Source organism: Megalops cyprinoides, chromosome 8 (genome assembly GCF_013368585.1).
Source record: "Megalops cyprinoides isolate fMegCyp1 chromosome 8, fMegCyp1.pri, whole genome shotgun sequence".
NCBI lineage: Eukaryota > Metazoa > Chordata > Actinopteri > Elopiformes > Megalopidae > Megalops > Megalops cyprinoides.
The window spans coordinates 27,681,891-27,704,275 of record NC_050590.1 but is presented as its reverse complement, the minus strand read 5'-3'; the positions used below and the strand labels follow the sequence as shown (position 1 = coordinate 27,704,275).

At 41.6% G+C, this 22,385-nt stretch overlaps 1 protein-coding gene across 1 annotated transcript in view; it reads right to left on the bottom strand.

Moving 5' to 3' along the window:
- Positions 1-22,385, bottom strand: part of LOC118782264 (F-actin-monooxygenase MICAL2-like) — a 47,567-nt gene that overhangs the window by 20,686 nt on the left and 4,496 nt on the right. The window contains exons 2-7 of the mRNA XM_036535571.1: positions 14,263-14,605; positions 8,965-9,172; positions 8,064-8,180; positions 5,923-6,024; positions 3,632-3,787; positions 3,039-3,139 (exon numbers count right to left, since the gene is read on the bottom strand). Of these exons, the coding sequence (XP_036391464.1) occupies positions 3,039-3,139; positions 3,632-3,787; positions 5,923-6,024; positions 8,064-8,180; positions 8,965-9,172; positions 14,263-14,526 (948 nt within the window). The 5' untranslated portion in view covers positions 14,527-14,605. The remainder of the gene's footprint in view (positions 1-3,038; positions 3,140-3,631; positions 3,788-5,922; positions 6,025-8,063; positions 8,181-8,964; positions 9,173-14,262; positions 14,606-22,385) is intronic.

Sequence of the window (22,385 nt, the reverse complement as noted above, 5' to 3'; positions counted from 1 at the left end):
ATATAAAAAGATATCTAAACACTTGAAAATGCCAGTCAGTACTGTTCAAACCCTGATAAAGAGGTGGAAAATAAGAGGTTCTGTTGATACTAAGCCACAGTCAGGTAGACCAAGAAAGATTTCACCCACTACTGCCAGAAGAATTGTTCGGGATGCAAAGAAAAATCCACAAACAACTTCAAGAGAAATACAGGCTGCTCTGGAAAAAAGTGGTGTTGTTTCAAGGAGCACAATGAGGAGGTACTTGAACACAAATTACCTGCATGGTCGAGTTGCCAGAAGAAAGCCGTTACTGCGCCCATGCCACAAAAAGGCCCGCTTACAGTACGCCAGACAACACCTAGACAAGCCTCACAGCTTCTGGAGCACAGTCATTTGGAGTGATGAGACCAAAATTGAACTTTATGGTCACAACCATAAACGCTATGTTTGGAGAGGAGTCAACAAGGCCTACGGTGAAAAGTACACCATCCCCACTGTAAAGCATGGTGGTGGATCTCTTATGTTTTGGAGCTGTGTGAGCTCCAGTGGCACAGGGAAGTTGGTCAAAATTGATGGCAAGATGAATGCAGCATGTTATCAGAAAATACTGGCAGACAATTTGCATTCTACAGCACGGAAGCTGCGCATGGGACGCTCTTGGATGTTCCAACATGACAATGATCCGAAGCACAAGGCCAAGTTGACCCTCCAATGGCTACAGCAGAAAAAGGTGAAAGTTCTGGAGTGGCCATCACAGTCTCCTGACCTCAACATCATTGAGCCACTTTGGGGAGATCTCAAACGTGCAGTATATGCAAGACAACCTAAAAATTTACAGGAACCGGAGGCATTTTGCCAAGAAGAATGGGCAGCTATACCACCTGAGAGAATTAAGGACCTCACGCACAATTATTACAAAAGACTGCATGCCATCATTGATGCTAAAGGGGGCAATACACGATATTAAGAACTAAAGGTATGCAAACTTTTGAACAGGGATTATTTCCTCATTTTCTTTATTGTCATGTTTTGTTTGATGATTGTGCCATTCTGTTATGCCTTACATATGAACTTGAGTCCTATAAGAAATAAAATACACGTGTTTTGCCTTCTCACTCACGTTTTCTTTAAAAAAAAATGGTACACATCTTGCAAATTCTCCCAAGGTATGCAAACTTTTGAGCACAACTGTACCTTACCATTTTAAGTTATCCTTTTGTTGCAGCTAGATATTTAAGGAGGTAATAGGGGTTAAGTACATGCTTCAAGGGTCTCTTCACCAGAGAACTGAGTCAGCAACCCCACTGTGCTGCTCTGTTTATTTATATCTAACCAACTATGAAATAAATGGCAAGTCTTTATAGGGGTCATTTAATCTCAGCACTCTCCTGATCCAATTATGACAATGCATTACACACTTGCGGCACACTGCAAGTAGCTGGACCTCAGGAGGCTGGTGGATAAGAAAGAACTTTTCCCTCAGACATTACCAAGGAGTAACCCTTGGTTCAATTTAACGGGCTCACACCCAACAGAAGTATCTCTGTTTAGATTTAAACTTAAAGTTCAACAGTACTGTACATTTTGCTTTATGCTTTCACTTCCATAAACAGTTCCATTTTACTCTTAAAGGCATTTTATTTTTGCTTTAAACTGTAATTTATGACAAGTCAAGACAGCTGACCTATAAAAAGCTGTATTCATGACAAGTGAGGTCACTCTGGTGTGCTGGGAAGGGATTCTTGAGCCTTAATTAAAGAAACGTGAAAAATGTGTTTCAAAGCTGGACAGATGGACATTAACCCACCTCAAGGAACCCAGGAAGAAATCAAACAGCTTTGCTATCAAAAAGTTCCAGGACACATTCAGATAGACATATAATGACCAATCAAATGTGGCCTAGACCTAACAATTGCCCTCTTACACTATTTCAAGTGAAAATGTCTGTAAAAGGTGCATAAAATCTTATATACAGGCCTCAGCTAGGTATGAGATCCGAGGTTTCATAATAGAAGCTAATTAATACATAAAATAAAAAAATGCATTTACTACAAACTGAACTAAACAAACTCCCAGCTTGTAATAAAACTGATTCTGCATCTGTACATTTCTGAATATTTATCACCCTGTTTTCCTTCAGCACTTAAGATGTGATGACTACACAATGAATTTGATGTAATATTTCTCTAATTAATACATGCTCTAATTTGGGTTCATGGTTAAAAAGCAGGAGAACCACAGCTGAGGATAAGGTGTACTGACAATGTAGACAACACTGCATTTCTATGAAGTAAGTCATAGTGTGACTCACTGAAAAGTAGGCCACCAAATATTTGAGTAAACTGGATGTGTCTCAGGGCTCTCCAGCTCACACTGAATTTGTGAAGTATGTTCTCTTTTGGGTTATGTCTATGACATGCAACTATTGTCACCATGTTTATGGTGCCTTGTCGAGCAAGTTCCTTTTTGCACAGAAATATTTCTTCGCCCTGAACACTTATCTCTTTAAACACAATATGGGGACGTTTATACACCATAATGAAAGTGAGATATTAACACTACGAGTGGCAACTCTGTACTAAAAGAAGAAATTTAAACACCATAACGCAGGATATATATAATCACCATGATAATAAGTGGTATATATTACGACCATAATAAGGGGTATATTCAAACACATTAATAAAGGAGAAAATTTAAACACCATAATAAGGGAATTAAATTAAAGGAATTACAAACACAGTAATCAGGGGTATATTATATTTAAACACTGTAATTGTGGGCAGATTTAAATATTGAAACAAAGCACAATCTAAACATGATAACTGTAATGAACACCATAAACGGAGGGTGATTAAAACACCATATATAACTATATTGAGAGGGTTGTTTTATCACTGTAAAGGGCATTGTATTGAGAGGGTGATTTAAATACTTTAAGTAGGCAGAATTTAAGCACTGTAACGAGGGAGTGATTTAACACTCTTATTAGCACTTAACGAGGGGCAATTTTCATTGATTGATGGATAATGGACTAGTAAAATACAGGCACTCACATGAATGATGACTCCTTTGTCCAGCAGGCTCTGCTTCTTGGCTGTCATGACAAAGTAGTGAGTGTTGTCTTTGTAGTACACAATGTTCTCCAGATCAATCCCTGTGAAAGAGGACAGATTACTCAAATTTAACCTGTGTTAACGACCAGGTGAGCTCACTAAATTTGTTGACTGGGGAAATGAATATATGGCCCTTTCTGAAAATGTAAGTGATGCGCTGCTGGCAGTTGAGCATGCACAGGAGGGGTGGGAACACCAGCTTGTTCATAGTGTACACTGACCTGTATGTTCCCACGGGGACGTTAACCATCACTCAGCCCAAAATGCTCCCTTCTAATATCAACCATCTCCCCCATATTTTTTGAAGCAGTCTGTGTGCTAGAACATTAGGAATGCTCTCCCGCAATTAAGGGAATGTGTAAAGTACAGAATATTACACAAGCTTGGTCAATACATACAGTTTTCTAAGGTCTGGGGTGCAATGGGGAGTTGAGTGTGACTCCTGCAATGTTCCAAAAAGAAAGAAATATCCCTCTATCACTATCACTGCCTCCCTCTCTCTGTCTGTGATGGGTAAGTAGGCATGGGCCCACCTGTCTCCTCCTTCAGCTCAAGAAAGAACTTTTGGTTGAAGATGAAAGCCACTCCACTGATCTCTTCCACCTTGGCCTCAGCAGTGGTGTTCCTGTTAATGAAGTTGGCGGTGATGGCGATGGCCAGCTTCCCGCGGAACTCTTTTCTTCTGAATCCTGAGGGAAGACAACGGGATTATGAGCCCTCCTGCAGAGGAGTGGAACACTAAGTTGAAGGAAATCTGCCACTTATCATAAATCACAGAAGAGTTATTTTAAGCTTGGGCGGAAAAGTAGAGCTTTGCTGCTAAGGTGAGGGGATTTATATAACCAAACAAAGAGAAGCAAAACAATGTCTTGCTGGCAGCGAGGAAAGGTACAACTGCTAGGCATTTATGGGTTTGTCCTGTAAGACGACTGAAAATTAAACAGAATGCTATGGGAATGTGGTCATGCATGTAGAATATCTGAAATGGTGCTGTATCATCTATTAATATCTTTTTCCACCTTTGTCAAGAAACCACCTAGGCAGAATTGATGGAGTATCTCCACAGACAAGAGACAAACTAGTGATTTGTCTGTAAACTAAACAGTGTGAGATTTCACTATCCGAGACCTAGTTTAGGACTTTTATTTGATCTGTTATTTCAGAAATGCACTGCTTTTTATTATTGATGCAAAATGTCCTCAAGGGGGGAGAAACATATTTTTGGTTAATTATTCTGCATCTACAGGTTTGAAATCTTGCACAAAAATCTTGCATTCTGTAATTTTTGACTTTATGCTGACAACTCAACAGAAGCTTTATGTTTGGTTATGCAATAGTAAGCCAGTTAGTCATTGTCAAATTGATTTGGGTGCTTGTTGCTGCTATACATACAATTAATGTTTTGCAGCCATCTATTTAATATTGCTTTCTATAACTTTGAACCTTCTTTCTGGATGGAAACTTGGGTGATGACCTCATTTTCAAGACTGTTTTTATATTGGTGACTCAAGACCAAGCTGACGCCCACAACCCAGCTCATGGGGTCATGTGACCACAGAGTGCACATTAAAGCTATTAAGCTCCTTACGTCTTCCAGCTAGCCACAGGGGATTATGTTCTGAACTGGTTTAAAGTTCCCCCATTCTTGTAAATAAATAAATACATAAATAAATAAAATAAAGTAGTGGTGGTGGTGGGAGTGCTGAAAACGGATGGATCTTTGGCAGGAATGGGTACATCTGAATCTGCTTACACCTTTAGATTGTCATTTATTAGTGCATGAGCAGCCCTTCAGAGGTATGGCATTAAAATGTTCCATTACAGTCATGGTAATTCGTAAGGGCTCTCCCCCCCCGTCACACTCTTTCCAAATACAGCTTCATTCCCTTTAAACTATTAGTTGGGCACTGATTGAGGTATATTTAACTTTCCCCCCAGCCAAAGTGCTGCAGGACAGCTAACTTTTTTTCCCCAGATTTTTCATGATTATAGGACCAGCCAAACGTGTAGTTATTTTTAGACTGAACGAAATCTCCTTTTTTAGTACAAGCATCTTGTTTGAATGGTGAAAAGATGACGGGCAGGGAATCTCACATGCATCAACTGTTGAACACGGTCCAAGCGATTACATACAGCCTGAGGTTTTTGCTTTGTTACAGCAGTTTGATGATCGATTTGCAGCGTAACATGGCCCTGAGGGGGGAAATGTGGTGACATCACTGTGCACAGCCTACCAAATTATATGTGAAAAGGGATTATAGAGCCTGTCTTGAGTTTATAGCTTCATAAGTTTTTAATGTGGATTTGGAAGAAATAAATTCTACAAAAGACAGTAATGCAAAGAGCAGGGACCATGACCACTCAGACGGTCCTCTTTACAGTTTATTAAGGCTAAGGGAGTTGACCTTACAAAAATAATACATCTAACATGTGTTGTGGACCTTACAGGACAAATGTACCATTATCTTCAAACATACTGGTCTATGTATATACTGTGTATTACAACAATGGTAAGAAGTCAACAAGAGTTTTTACAGACAGACTTAGCACTGACAAAAGTTTCATTAGACACTGTGTACCGTACACACATAAAACCATTCTAATTCCTGGGTTTAATTTCAAAACATTCTTGCATTATTTCCTCAGCATACATTTGAATTGCCAGTTAAATGTATGCTCATGGTTACTTTTAAATGTATTCTCTGGAAGACTGTAAGGGTATGCATTGTATGCACTGGGTAGTATTGATTCACTAGCTCCTTGGCCAATCTGTCTGCTTGTGGACACAGCTGACCACTTCACCACCCCTGCTGTCAGTGCTTACCCTCCAGTGTGTTTCTACGTCCGTCTGCCCCCACCACCACGTCAAAATCAAAGCTGGAAACGGGGTGATCGCCAGGCAAGATCTCAGCCCTCCACCCAGGCCCTGAGGAACAGGAAGAGAGGACACAGAACGCTCAGCACTGTGTGAGCTGTCCCAATTTTTTATCAAAATCCTGCACGTGAAGTGTGCAACAAACATGTGTTATGCACCATGAAACACTAAATATTTACCACTACTACCCTTTCAAATGTTTACAGTGATAGGTCAGATTTACAACATATCATCTATCAACATAGTAGAGAAACTAGATTATCTTCTAATTCTAATTCTGATGCCATTTAAGAGGGAATCTGTGTGACATGATTTCGCCTGGTAGACACACCTAATTAGGCTGGCCTGCAATGTTTCCGTTTTGAAATCCACTGATTGCTGAGGATCAGTCCAGTGCCTCAATAACTACCTAGCATAGTTACAAAAACAGCTCCTGTGAACTCAGCTGTGCAGGTAGAGATGCCTTTTTCTAACCGAAATAAAATGGCTGATCAACAATAGCAGGAAAGAGAGCCATTAATGTCCTTTGCAACACTGTTCCTACATATAGAGCCACTTTTCAGGGGTTTATCATCCTAAAAATTCTCTCCAATGCGAAGTAGCGACATGCAGGGGGAAATGGAAACCCAAGCAAGTATTGATTCAGACTTGTGCAACACAGCATCGCCTATATAATACGATTTTCCTCAAGGATATGGCATGTCACTGTGCTGGAGGGGACAGATTTATATTGCTTATTTAGAAATGGCTCAGTCCAGTGCCAGCGGTGTCAAAGTGACCACACAGGAGTGCCTTTAACATGATTTCTCACACTCTGATCATAAAACACTTATGAAAGACAATAAGTCACACAGAGGTTCTCCAGATGAACAGGCTCTGTGCCCAACCCCAGTTCACTGCGTGTTTTAAAACAAATCTTGACATAGAGACCTGTTGCAAGTGGAGGAGTGGGACATGTTTCTAATTAAGTTAACTAAATTCAGAATTAAGTCTCCTTAGTGGTGATTTCATTTATTCTTCTTCGAGGCAATCGTTGACGACTGTCACCCTGCCAAGTAATGACATGAGAGCCATGGACGTAATCATTTGCAGCTAAATATGAACAAAAAATTCCTTCGGGAGATTTTTTTTCCACTTAGATGTTCAGATGGAGAGAAACAAGGCCATTACAATGAACACTGAAGGGTTGCTGTTTACTGCTGGTTGTCAGGGATAGATTTAAACAAAGAGGAGGCTTGAAGTTCTGATTCATGCCTTCACATTGCCCTGCCGGACCTAATATGACTGTGACACAACGCAGAGGAGAAAGTGAACAATGGTGGTACAAAATTAACATTTTTGGAATCTTCTCTACAGTTTAACAGTAGAGTAGCAAAAATAAATGCTACAAGGACTTGACTCCAATTGACTACAATAAAATCACAGAAAACAGTTAACTGATTATTTGCATGAACACAAAAATCAACAATACACATTAGTGATATTGAGCCTCACTGCCTTCCCAAATCTAAATTAAAACCAGTGGATGAGAGAAATGCTGAAGTATGTCATGAGACTGAGTAAACTACATCAACCAGCCAGTAAGAGCGCCGCGCTCTGCTACCTCAGGTCAGGTCTGCGTCTCGAAATACAAATGCAGCATCTCACGGACCCACCTCTTCTCAGTACTGACTCCACACTGGTGGAATGAGCTTCCTGCTGAGATTCGGACAAGACTCCCTGGGTGCCTTCAAGAGAAGGCTGAAAACCCATCTCTTCAGGCTGTATCTCTAGTCTACCTTCCTCTATCAGTTATTGGTTCTATCCCTGTTTTCTATTCCAAAAAAAAGCACTCTTCACTAGTTTAGCACCTAACTCAGTATCTTACTGACCTCTTATAGGACTTCTCGATAACTACTCTTAGCATAGTGATGCACTTATTTGGAACTCGCTCTGGGTAAGAGTGTCTACTAAATGATGTAATGTAATGTAATGTAACCTTGGACAAAACAGACAGTGGCCTACAAGCCATGTGATTTGTAGAGATTAGAGCTGTCTAGTGCCTAGTTTAGGGGACCTCCATTCACATCCCACAGAAGGTGGGCTGTCACCTTCATTCTCCTGGTCTTCTGGGGGCTCCAGCAGCTTGATGAACTCTATGTTGACATGGACCTCCACAGCCATGATCAAGCAGACCTTCAGCAGAATGAGCTGTAGCTGACGAATACCTGCCAAACACATTCGAGATTTGTGAGCTTCCAAGAGCAATAGCTCTGTTCCTTAGAGCTCAGTCCTCTATTCCTGAGCCCAGAGAACAACCCAGCGAACACACACAGTGCTCCAGGGGAGCATGCTTGGCCTTTGACCCATGCCGCTTGAGAGCTGTGAGCTATCCAGCAGAAGCATTTGCCAGCTCTGATTTGTATCTTCATTCTTCAATGTAAAAGACAGGCTCTCCTTCAACAAGTATTTATAACTTTGATACCTTAGCTCAGAGACCAGCAGTAAGTGGTGCTTCACATGAATAACACAGCACAGTCAGTAGAACTGCTCAGAGAACATCACTTCATTTATGACTGTGCAGATACAGGGATGGGAACACAGGCTTAAAAGGGAACACAGCATGAAATACCCAGTGCACATGTATTTAAATATTTTAAATATATTTCCATGGTTTTTTTCTTTCTTTGATTGGATAGAATTGGTCATATCTAGAAAACTGCTGAAAATAAAATGTAATGTATTCCTCAGAGGCAGATGTGTTAGGGTAAGCCTGCATGCTATTTTGATGGTTTCCCTGAATGAAAAGCCAAATCAAATACAAAAAGGGGAAATGTTACCACCTTATGATAATATGCAGTTGCACTAATCTGTTATCTGCTGAGGAAAGCTCATGGAATGTTCTGTTCTATCTTTGATCTGTGAGATGAGTGGGTTGGGCAACCTTGTGACACTTGTGAGGAGGAGAGGGTTAAAGTGCATGGGTGGTGCCAGCAGGTAAACAAAACTCACTGATGTGGTCTATGGCTCCAGCACAGAACTTTCCGTAGAACTTCTTGGCACCCAGGGCCCTCAGGTCATGGATGGTGTAGGGCCAGAGATGCAGCACGTTGTTCCTAGAAAAGGCGTCCCTCTTCTCAATCACCACCACTTTGGCTCCCAGCAAGGCCAGCTCGATTGCTGTGCGCAGGCCACAGGGGCCACCTCCAATGATCAGGCACTGGGGTGAAAGGGGGAACAGAGGACCAACATCAATGTGTACCAGCAGCTGTCAGTGTTGAGCTATTAAAACCTAATTTATAACCTCAATCCACAGAACACCCAAATATCTGAACTGTTCTAAGAATGTAAAGTCAGACCAAAAAAAAAAAAAATTCTGATAACTACTACTCACAAAATTTCAGTTATCAGAAAGAAAATACATCATGAAAAGAACTGCCAGATCTGCTTTATGTTAAGCAAAACCTACAAGGTAATACATCACAAGATTACCTCACCCTTTGCCATAATTACAGCTTTGGAACATCACATACATCATCTCCACACCTCTTTCACTCAACTATGCATGAAGTCATTTTTTTGGTTAACGGAGTCGTCTGAATATGTGTGGGACGATCTCCCTCAGTCTTTGCAGGGGTGATGGGTGTGTGGCAGGGGTAGTTGTTCTCCAACGGTGCCTTCAGAAGTATTAGCTCACCCTTTAACCATGCTTGAGTCACAGAAGCTCTGCTGTGTAGAACAAGGATGGCTGCCTCCCCTTCTTGCTCCTCCGCCAAAGGAAATGTTTACCTGTGGTCTGCTTACAGGCAGACACAGTCCTCTGACCCCTGTGTTAGAATCTGACTGGCCTTGTATGACCTGCGGGCATTGTACCAGGTACATCATTTCATTTCTTCCCTCGCTAGTTTTGTTAAACAGATGAGACATAACAGGGCACCACCACATTGACCTCAAAATAAATGACAGACACAGGAGGAGCACTGAGCATATCTGTGCCCTGGGACCCACTTCCTATAATAGCATGTGCTGGTTCACGGAGTCAAAGGAACTCCCAGATGGCACTGCTCATGACAATATTGTGATATGGTAGGGTTTCAGGGTTCACAGGCCGCGGGCCTTATGGAGTTTGTGTAGCCCTACGTGGAGCCCACTCCCTGGTGTTGACTGTGTATGAGTAGGAGTTCTCACCCTGGGCTCTATACGGCAGCTGCTCAGATCATGCCATAAAAGGCCTGTTGCAGCCCCGTGGTGAAAATAAAACAGTTTTAGTCATTCTTTCTCGGTGAGAAATGGGATTACAACACGTCACCCATTCAAAGAAGAACAGCAATATTTAACAGTCTTGGCAAAACTCATTCGCTTGGCATTGGTCCATGGAGAGGGTGCCATGCAGATACCAGTTCTGTTTTGACATGTCAGGCCCGCTGTTCCTTTTATTACTGTGGATAATTAAGGTGGAGAGGCTGTTTACCACAGATACTCAAGCATGCAGGTGTGCTCATTCGCTTGTCTGTTCAAATCCACTTCTTCATAGAAAGGCAACACCTACATGGAGCCATTTTTCACAGGCACAATGTAAAGCTACCCCAATTCCCTGGTCACTTTCTAATTCCGATTTCCTCTCCAGTCTATAGTATTATCCCCAGCGATAATGATCTTTATCATAACCCATTAGGGTCTGTCCATACCCACCCTCTATCTAAACTGTCTGTTATCGCTGTAGCAAGGAGTTTCCTGTGGGCTGCAGCCTGCCCATTGGCTGCTGACTCAGACCGGCTCCATTTCCTGCCTGGCAGTTCGCACACATGGGCGGAAACATTGTCACCATCAATCACACACCATTAGCTCTACACATGACCTCACTGCCAGCAGGACAGAAGGAGATCACACCATCCTGGGTCACACCCCCCGTGCCAGTTTATTGGGAACAGCACCTGGAGCTCTGTGGAATACAGTGGATTGTACTGGATTGCAGAGCACTGGTGCTGAGGATCCCTTCATAAATTCTAAGACCCGTGTTAACCAGGGACTGACACCTCTGGGTGCTTGGCTGACAACAGCCCTTGTTCTAACTGTAAAGTGCTAAAAAGTTTATTCAAAAAGCCTGAGAATGGACAATACTAGACATGTGCTTCACTCACTTGACACTGTACATAAAATGGACCAGTGGTCCTGCTACTCATTTAATTATGTCAGACTGTCTGATGGGCTTAAGGACACTATGAGGACCACCAGGGAAGCACAGAAATAAAACCAGCCTCCCCAGCAGATGAGCATCTGGCATTTCAATAGAGTTCAGCTAAGAGAAGAAAGAGCTGAACAATGACATTAGCACAAGGATGAACTCCTTGACTTTCCTGACAACTGCGAGTAACTATATATTTTGCTTTAAATTGCCTCTTTATGTAATTATGGAACATAATTCCATTGCTTGACATATCATACAACAAAACTGGCAAGTTTTGCATAATGATAATAGTGTCATGTTTTCCAATTTACACCTGGCACAAAGTGAAGATTAACAAAACATCCATAAAGGAACATATGCAATTTCAAGGTGTTAAATAAACATATGCAATTTATAAAATGGTTATTACAGCACGGCCTTGTAGAAATGCAAAAGAAAACACACAAATAAACTTAACAGAATATTAATAATATTTATTCTACCTGTAAACTTTGGTTTCAGGACTCTGGTCTTAGAAGTCACAGGTCTGAAGGCTGAGTTGGACAATATTTCTGAATTGCTTTTGCTACATTACATATACTTTCCAATTAGAAATTCAGCTGCATGAGCCTAATGTGCTACAAAGGTGCAAAACTGTAGCAAACTGATTTCTAAATGATCAATATAGTACTATGAAAAGTCACACCATTTTTGGAAGGAGCAGAAAATTCAGTAAATATCACTGCTTCTGTTACTTCTGGTATCATTACAAGCACAATTATAATTGCTGCAAAGCAGTTTTTTAAGATTGTTAAATTACCGTAAGCGACCTTATGAATGGTATTGTGAGAAACATTGGCCTTAGGACAAAAGGCAGGGTTTGCAAGTTTGCTGTATGGTGAAGGTGTAGAGGGATGACTTCATGTTGACCAATATTTCACGTCCCTCACTCAGGCCTCCATTCAAGCCAAAACCTCTGGTTAGGATGGGATCAAATTGAAATCCACTTTGCTGAATCTGGCACGGGACCTCAGCAACACCCCAGAAACATACATCTCTCTCACTCTGTTGGATCAGGTTCTGAAGTCATTCAAATACTATGTGAAGCATCTTTGAGCTGTTCTACATATATGGTCAAAATGACTTAAAACATTTTTTCTCCTTTTCATCCTCATTTCTTGCCAGCATGAAATCTGCACTGTATTAAAACTGAGACACAAGGTTAAGAATTGTGACCTACAATTTGGAGAGAGGGAAAATAATTGAGACATGTTCTCATAGGAGAAAATTATTTTCAGTAACCAAGTGTTTAATATGTTGATTGCATTATGAAGACTTGGGCAGAGAGGATAAAACCAGAGTGGCTTTATGTCTCCTCCAGATTACAGCAATAACAGGCATTTGGCAGCTGGGTGCACAATGATATCACAGCAGCCTGAGTGAAACCAGATTAGAAAGGCACAGTAAACTGTCACTGACAGCACCTTCTCTTGATAAAAGAATAACTAGACTGTAAATGAGCAGCTGGTACACTATAAATCAAAAAGGATCAGTCGCAGACAAGACCACATAGGTCAGTACAACATCCCACCATCTTTACTTCTCTTAAAAAAAAAAAAAATTACATTCTAATATATTCCAGAATTAGGAAAAAATGAGAGAAAAGTCTGGCACTCATCCACTTTTATTACAGAGAGGGATTTTCAACCAGGAAAGACAATACGTCCGGCTTTTCTTTGACGGGAGATTCACACAGGCAGAGAGCCAACATAAAGTCTTAAGCAGTCTTAAGCAGGACCCATTAAAGTACAGTAAGTCACCTCACTATAACAGAGCAGACACATCTGTATTATTACTTCAATAAACAAAATTATTTAACATGGCTCCCTTGGTGGCTTTTAACATGGACAAAATGTGAAAGAGACTTGATGCTTCAGGAAATGAAATTAGGTGTTCTAACGACAGGTTAATTATAACCTGGAAAGCACCCTATAATTTGACTCCTTTTAGATCATGTAAACAGTGTATTTTATCACTTATACTTGATATAAGAAACCTCCAGCTTATTTTAAAACACTTAAAGCACCTAACATGGTGGGCTTGGTGCCACACAGCCTTCTTTGGAGGGGTACAATAAAAAACACCCCTCTGATTTTTTATGGACTCCTGTCTCCTGCTGACTGATCTCGTCTCATGTGCATGTGTTGGATATTAAAAAAGCATTTTGGTGACTGATGTGCTGGTCAGCCATGACTCATGCACAGATTCCCCTTCAAAGGCACATTGCTCAGATGTGACCGAGACCCATCACTGAGTCAGTGGCAGAGGCAGTGCCTAATGCACCTCTATGGCCTACTGCACAGCCCAATCCCTGGGTCCGCCTTTAGTCTGCACCCTCTTTTGTGGCGTGCGTGTAAAATCACAGGGTTTCACATCTTAACGTGAGCAGTGATTTCTTCTTTTTACAAAAAGACAACCACTGCATGAAGAGAATGTCAGAAGGGAAAAACCTTCAGAGAAGAGCAGATGATGACAGAACTGTCCACACAATTACCTACCCTTTTTAAATAGCAAAACTTGGCTGGAAAAAGAGATATTTCTAGCCTGATATTTGAATATATTAGCCAGGTTATTTGGCTAAATTTACATTTCAAGCCAGAGAGCAGCTAGTATACCTTGGAAAACGACAGTGAACATAAGTGAACTTTTTCTTTTGTCAAGTTATTTACTCGGTCACATTTTGAGAAGGCAAAGTGGAGACTTTGGGGGTCCTCGCTGAGCATGAGCAAAGGTGCAGCAAACTATGCCAGGGTGAGTTCACCGTTAGCTGCTTGCCATCACATCAGTCACAGGAAAGAAAAGTCTGTTAAACCCCTAGAAGGGGGCAAAACAACAACCTGAGAGACGCCCACACCCTGCACAGCGAGCCACTATGAATACACAGCCACCGTCAATGAGTAATTACCCATCTTTCTCAGAATGATCTGTGAAGTAAACCATATAAGGATCTTTAAATACTAAGGAACCCAGTTTATGTAAAAGGGTTTTATTCTAAAATCTTTCCCACTGCCATGCTGCTGTTGCTCAACTTAACGATTTTGTCCCCATTAGTCCAAGACTGACTGTGCGACAGGCTGCTTTACCTTTTTGCTGGTGCAAGCCTTTGCCTTCTTGTACTCTTTGTGGGCAGCTCTCTTGTCCAGCTTGCTCCATAGGGCTTTAGCCTTCCAGGTAGTAACCTGGGCCTTCAGCTTGCTGTAGAAGTTCTTGTGGTCCATTGGGTCCAGCTCCAGTTGCCGACACATAATGTTGAAGGCCTGCAGGGTGCCCTTGCATGTGGAGGCCTGAACAAAGTTCTCAAAGAGCTGCCCAGCCTGGGAGCTCTTCTCGTCCTTGGTCTCACCCATCTTCTTCCCTCCCCCTCACACTGCAGCTGCTCAGTGACTACACCCGCAGTCTGGCCGCTCCTGGCATGTCCAACCTGAGCTGTTAAAGAGAAACCACATTGAGAGTGATGTCATCACACAGCCATTGGTAGCATGGAATCCTGAACAGATGGCTTATGTAGTCCCACTTAAATTTTAAATAAATAGATTTATATAAGTGCCTGATCTGAAATGATCACAGTCATTGTTCTCAGCAGATGGCAGGTATACTACTATATTAAAATAAATCCTATTACAAACATTCATTACTTGCTGTGTTAATTCTATACCACAAATATATGGCTCTTCAGACAGGTTAACTCACCATAAATTTAACTTACTTAAAACAACAGTATTGGAGAATTGTTGTGGTATGATGGTGGTATGTCCCTCCAAACACACTCTTCAATCAGGACATTAAGAGATAAAACAATGAATGAGTATAGATGTTTTAGGATTAGAGTGCTATCCATGAGTGCAAAATTCCAAAAGCACTGGCAAGCTTTCAACAAGAGCTTAAAATAGACCTCAGGCTACACATGTTTTAATAGTAAATCATGTTCTTATCACCATGAAGGCATGCACTGATTAAAACAAAGTACAGAGAGCCAGAACAAAGGTCCAATTTTACCCAGGACACAAACAGACATAAGACTGAAATGGACACAGTGTAAAGTACTGTAACAATGCACACTGAACGTTTCAGTGGCTATCGTGTACATTTGATTTTTTGAAACCAATCAGTTATTTTCCATGAGGATTGTCAATGTGATCACCTGCACATCTACAGACCCGCCAGCTAGACAAAAACAAGCCCACAGCTCCATCCCGACAGACGGCTGTGCTCTGCTCTGCTGGCACTTTGCTGCCAATACCACCTGATTTAGCAATACTGCAAGTCCCCATTTTGGCCGTGCAGGCAGAAACAAACGTTTGCTTCATGGCTTTCGCCCTGAAGCTTAATCCTGTAGAAAGATGTGCTTAGTTTAGTTTATTAGTCCCATTGCCACTGGAAACAGCCTACACACCAAAGGGCTGCACTTTAAAGCTTGGCGCATTTTACATTTTAAATAAGCTAACATGTAAGATAGCCTATTTTACTTTTTGACATAATTAATGATCTATGTAAATTTTATACATTTCTATTAAATACATATTTGGACACAATGCTTTTTTCCCCCTTTTACTCCCAGTTTGGAATGCCCACTTATGTACTTAGATGCTGTTCTTATCGCTGAAACCCCTTGTGGCCATACAGGACGACACAGACAAACATGTGCTCTTCTCTGAAATATGCGATGTCAGCTGCAGCATCTTTACATACTGCAGCTCCCACAGATAAAAGTAAAATTAAGCTTGCACAGACTTGAGTGGGACAAGGACACTTCATACATAGCTTTACTCAAGGGAGAACTGAAGGCGCCCAATCAACCAGCAGGGGTTGCTGATGTGCAAACTCCCAGCGGATTAACCCTCCTCCAGAACAAAGCCAGTTTGCATCAGCTAATGACATGGCTAGGATCATACATAGGACATAGTGCTCAACCCTGTGCATGTGACAGCAAGTGCTTTGACTGGTTGAGCCACTCCATTTTTTAATAATGTTATTATACACATTATGTCTGATTAGTAGACATTCTCATCCAGAACAACTTCCATAGCTTACAATTCTTACAATTCTTTACACAGCTGGATATTTACTGAGTTGGTCATTAACTGCTAAATGAGTCATAAGTATCTTACTCAAAGCTACTATAGCACCAGCCCACCTGGGAATCACAATGACAACCTTTAGGCTACAAGCCCTGTTCCATACCATTACTGTCAAGTTTGCATTAATCATCAGTTTTAACCCTGCTAATGGAAAGAATTTCCAATATGTTCCATGAGACAACTACCCTTAAAAGCCTGAGCAAAAAGAAATTCATTTTAGAAGTTCTAATAATGGAAAATAATTTGTGGCCTGAGCACTGAAAAGCATGTGCCAAATAACCACATGCAACAGCAGGATATCTAAAAATGGAACTAGTGCAAACAAACAGGAGCCAGGACCTGTACTCCTGTCCATTTGAATAACAAATCTGATTATCAAGGTAGGGAATCTGCACCATCATGCATTATCAAAGCAGATGCGTGACTTTTCCACCCAAAGTATATGGGCATTCTCAGCAGAGTGTTTCCATGAAGATTTGAAACAGGAGCACTTTGGTATTCATATTGGCCAGTGGGCATGTCCAGAAGACTGCAATGCGAATAAGTGTGAAGTCTGGCTCATCCCGCAGAGACTGCTCCGCTTTCCCCACTTGCATTAATACAGGCCCATGGAGGTACAGGCACTTGGCTACCTAATCAAGTTACGCAGCGCATTACAACTTCTCATCTTTCATTGGGTAGTGAAAGACAGATACGTTGCACAGAATGCACCGCTTGGACCACAACACTTCATAAGGCAAAGTCCACAAGAGGGACTGGTCACAATCAAAAATTAATCAATTAACCTTGTTGCCTTCTGTCATCACATTGTTTGAGGTTACACTTAAACCTCAGGCACCCTGCTAATGCACAGTGATTCACATACAAAGCATTTCGCTTTGTAAAAGTAAAGTCCTTACTGAAGCCTTAGAATGCTCACTTCCACATGCGTCTATATTTAACAGTTTGGCACAAAGCATTGTGGGACATGGCACAGGAAGCAGCTTAAACTATATCACATGCATGATCTGTGTCTATTTGTAGCAACAGTTCCAGTCAGACTGGGAAAAAACAAGATTGTGCCCTCTTTGTTTGGTTAACTGTCATGCATCCATGGGGGAAAAAGTAAGATTGAAGCCTCTCACTTCCATTAAGTACCTAAAGCAAAATATCAAGAGGCAAGGTAAACATAATGGGACACAATGCCATCATATAACATTCAGTTTCTTTTCAGCTTAGCGGCTGCTTGTAATAAATGCACCCACAGACATTTCATATTATGAAATTGAGCTTGTTAGCTATTCAGGACATATCCCACCTCCAATTTCTTTGACTGTCATGTCAGTTCTCTCTACAAGGGGTGCCAAATAAACCCTGGACACACCAAAGGAGGCCCTGTGTCTGGCCTGTCTGTCAGACACAATGACAATCAGTAGCCAGATGTTTGATTTAGCTCTGAACTGCACCATCAGCAATGGACACAGGCCACAGCCCTTCTGCATTCTCATTGGTGGGGCTATATTTACATACCATTGGTGAGAGTAGGTATCCCCAGAAAAACGCTTCTTTACTTCCTGCTTCCTGTAACAGATTTTATCCTTTCAGCAAGACATGCTTGGCAAATCTACATATGTCTTTTGGGCTTCTGAAAATGAGTTACCTGAACATAGCCTGAAGGAATACAGGTGCCAGTAATAAGAGAACAGTCTATCATAGTTTTTATTGTGAGGCAACAGTGAGCAGTAGTTGTGCAAGTAGTGACTTTGACTCTGTTCTTTTGTCTGCCCAGTGACCTGAGAGGCGTGGTGCTGTATCTGAAATCACCTTACTGATGAAATCTGCCATTTCCTGTATCAGCCCCACCTATACGCTGAGGTAACGCATTGTGAGGGAAGAATGACCAGTGTTTCCAGACTGTATCAGTTGCCTCTGCTTTTGACAAAGTGGGAAGGTGCAAGGTTCAGTTGGTAATTTTTAGTCTTGAGGGACCCAAAAAGAAAATGTATGACCTTCTGACAAAAGCAACTTTGAAATCCATTTCAAGTACATCAATCTAAATGCACAACAGTACCATGTAGAGCTACAAATACGTTATTGTGTCTCTGATTTATCGTTTTTTTCTGCATAAATGCAGAATCAAGTAAATATTCAGCAATGAGTTTTGTCCTTAACTTTGAGATACAAAATTTAGTAAACTCTTATGTTTTTCCATTTGATACAACATTCTTCTACAATTGCTGCAATCACCAGCAGCTTGTTAAACTTATTACTTTTATACTTATTTTACCAAAAGTAAGATGTTAATTGTCTTTGACTTCATCAAAAGCACAGTTCGGCAAGTCCAACAATCATCATGTTAAAGGAGAAAAGTACTGGGAAAAACGTTAAGCTATGCTTGCATTTATTTGTATATCAAAGTTAGACAAATGTTGGTTGACTGTAGGGTTTAGTGTGCAACAAACTATTAACTGTGAGGTCAGAAATCAACACTTAAGGCAACTAATTTTGCCAAAGGGGTGGTTTTCATTCCAGGAGTTGGTGCTTGGTAGAGTAGTATGTAATCATCAGAACCATCTGCTTGTGGAGTGATTACACAGGAGACTAAGAAGCCGCCACAGGCTTGTTGTTAAGGCTGTAAGCTTGCCATCCTGGAGAAATACCATTGTATGACTTCACTGTATGACAGAGTGGAAATAGAGGATTGGGCAGACAGAACCAGTGCACAGGATAGCTGTAAAAAGCACACATCAAAGAGCTGGCTCAGCTGAGCAGTAGCATTTTCCACCAGAATCCTGTTGTCTGGGGAAAGCCTTTACAGGCTACCACAGGACTTCCTTTTTAAAAGAACCACAACTGTCCAGCACAGTCAAATGAGGCATTGTATCTTCTCACCATAAATGTAATACTCACAAGGTGCATGTGCTGTACTGTATTGACACATTCCAATAACATATTCCATAAAATCACAATGTGGAGCAATACAGCAGAACAAAGAAATGTAGCCTCCTCTTTGTAACACTGAACATATGTTCTTCCAATTGTATCATTGTTTTAGCAGCCGGCAGGATTTTCTCATCATCATCTCCCTGTACGTGCAGTGCTCCATGCTCCACACCTGCCCATAGGCATGACAGGCTGATCCTATGGCTATAGGAAATTCAAAGCAGCTCCTTGGAAGTAGGCTGTAATATTATATTTATTAGCGCACCAGATATCAGTTCACTTTGGTGCAGGAAACCTCCAGCAGAGGAATTTCAAAGATGTAAAATATGTACCGGCTGCAGCTGGATAGCCATGGTTCTGATGAAGGGGTAGAGCTAAGACATGTAGACAAAATTCTTCTCATAGAAGCCAGCCACACTAATGCATGGCAGGAAACAACTAAACAGCTTCACTCTGCTCAGTGCAAGCCAAAACAATCAGAAAATCTGACAAACACCAACTTCTGCGTTTGCTCCTATTCTACAACTACAAAGCAATGAAGTTAATCTCAAAGCAATTTCAGCTCCAGTGTGACTTAGGGTTTATAATGTACACGGCTTTACTTCTGGAATGCATCAATGGTCATACGTTTGGCTTAATGAGGAGGAATTTAGGTCACTGTTACACTCTGCAGGCCATAATGACATCCCTGCAGTAACTTTTTCAGTGGCAGATTTGGTCTAGTGACACCAAAATGGCCAACGCCCAGATTTAGAAGGATACACTATGCTGGCTTGTAAGCAGCCAGTTAGCCAAACAATAATTTTAGAAATGTAATTTGCTTGGTCTGAAGAGCACAGCAAACATGAAAATAATGAAAAAGCATTAGAGATGCTGGAGACAGGTCACAATGACCACACCAAACAAAAGAAAGTTGTTGTCAGAGGGCAACAGTGCTAGAGCGGGGCACATAATGAGGGTAATAGATGAAGGGTTTGAAGAAAACCAGGAAGGAACTCCTCACCGCCTGATAAGGAAGCATTACACATCAGTGCTGGAAACCAGTTTGCGCAACAATGTTCACAAGCCCCCAAAGGACTCTACTCTTTCCATATCCTCAGAATGCACACCAAGTATTAGACACCACAAAAACTAGCAAACTTTTCCCTGATCAGACAAAAAATAAAGAGCTGTCTTGCAGACGGAAAATGAACAGACCCTTCTGCAGCAGCAAGCACTTATACATCATTTGCCATTTGAGAAGAAAAATCAATATTTCACCCAGCAGCCACTGATACAGCAGCCATTTGAGTTTTTCTAACTGCCCTACTCATTATGTAGACCAAATGCGTCCTTCTGTAAACAGATCTGTAGTTGCCCGCTGTAGTTACTTGTGATGGAGTGAAACCCACTGACGTCTCACATGGTCTTTCGCAGACTAGACTATCCCCTCACCCCCCCCCCCCCAATCCAGTGGCATATTCATTTTTTATATACTACATATTTAATTAATTCTATTTTATAATAATTATAATGCTAGTCAAGGGGCTATTTTTGCATTTGGTAAGTGTCCTCACGTTTTCATGTATTCATTAAACACAGCTGGTTAGTTGTAACATGGTTAATTTTTCCTCCGGATTCACTTAAACTGATGTGGTACATGGTGACTGGAGACACCTTTCAATCTACTGGTTTTGTGTTTCCTTGCTGCTCTGGATTCCCCACATATCAGTGTGTATTACTAGGGCCCTGGAGTGCCAGAGCTGGGGGAGTCATTTTCAGAGAGGACCTGCTCAAAATAAAAAAAGGCTTGTGTTCCAGGGCAGCAAGCGCATGACCCTGCTGACGTTCTCTAACCTACACTGAGAGAGGTTCTCCATGCTGACAGGAAATTGAGACAGCAAATCAGATGACCCCTGAAGCACTTCATCGCAGCTCACAAACAGGCAAGCTCTCCACAGGAATCCTCAGCATGCCTCAGCACTTGAGAAACGACACTGGGGCGAGTCCTTGTCTGCTACAGCTCTCCGCCACAATGGCAAGACAGATCTCCACAGCCATGATCAAATATATGCTTCAGAGCTCCTTATGGCTCTACAAATACACTGACAACATAACATTAACAGCAATCTGTCCTGTCAAGTAAAGGTGCCAATCCTTAACTCCTGCTAACAGTAAATTGATATTAATTTGTTGGAACTGCATTTTTTCCCTCCCCATTCAAATGAAATAGCTGAAGGTTTGCTGTAAATGTGCTCAACCTTAGTGGGTCGAGAAGGCACAGATCTGAGAGAAATACACAAGTCTCACAAGTGCTGCCTTTCAGTAGCACTCTGCAAGGGGTTATTAATGTTGACTGAGGCCTGAAGCCATTCTGATGGCTCCACTCCTGTACCTGCCTTTTATTTTCTAATTAACAAGAGCTTGTCAGAGTTTTTCTGATTAGACTAAAGATCTGAGAGGATTTCATTTTCTGCAAGAAAATAACAGGTTATGTTTGGTCAGCATAATTAAGGGTAAGGAGGATTTTGTAAATAAATGTAGAAATCCTCCAAGTCTATCCTCCAAAACTATGTTTGAGATGGGTGAAGTAGGGGGCTCCAATTCCAGCCTGGCCCAGCTGATTGGCATTGCTGCCCAGGAGGACAGCAAAGTGCATGATCAGGAACCTGGTGGGTGAATTTGCTCTGTGACCCCAGACCTCCTTTTCCCCTTCCTGTCCCATTAGCGAAAGGCGGGCAAGTGGAAACACATGCTCACTTCCATAGAGCGGGATGGGGAGGAAGTGGGCTGGAAACAGGAAGGAGAACATTCCCTGCTCTGTTTTAGACTACAGTGAATCAGCTCACGGGCCAGTTCCCTCCACAGGATGACCCGCGGTATCCATGGTGAATGAACGCCTCCACCAATGAAAAGCCTCAAAGAGACCCAAACATTGTTTTCAGTGGATCTGGCTGCTTTAGCCTGATGGGGCCATGGATGCAGCTAAAGACACTGCAGCCACTACCAAGAGACTGGTTCATGTTCATGTAGTTTTTAATGAAGGGTGGCTTTCCTCTGCTCTAAACTCACATATCCCTCTACAAAATTTGAGCTGTAAACCAAGCCACCCAAACACTAATCACACTGCAACCCTGGGACCAATAACAAGGTCTTTACTACAGTCTGATAAGTCAGTAACACTATAATCATCTCACCCGATTATAAATTTTTGATTCACTGTGCCT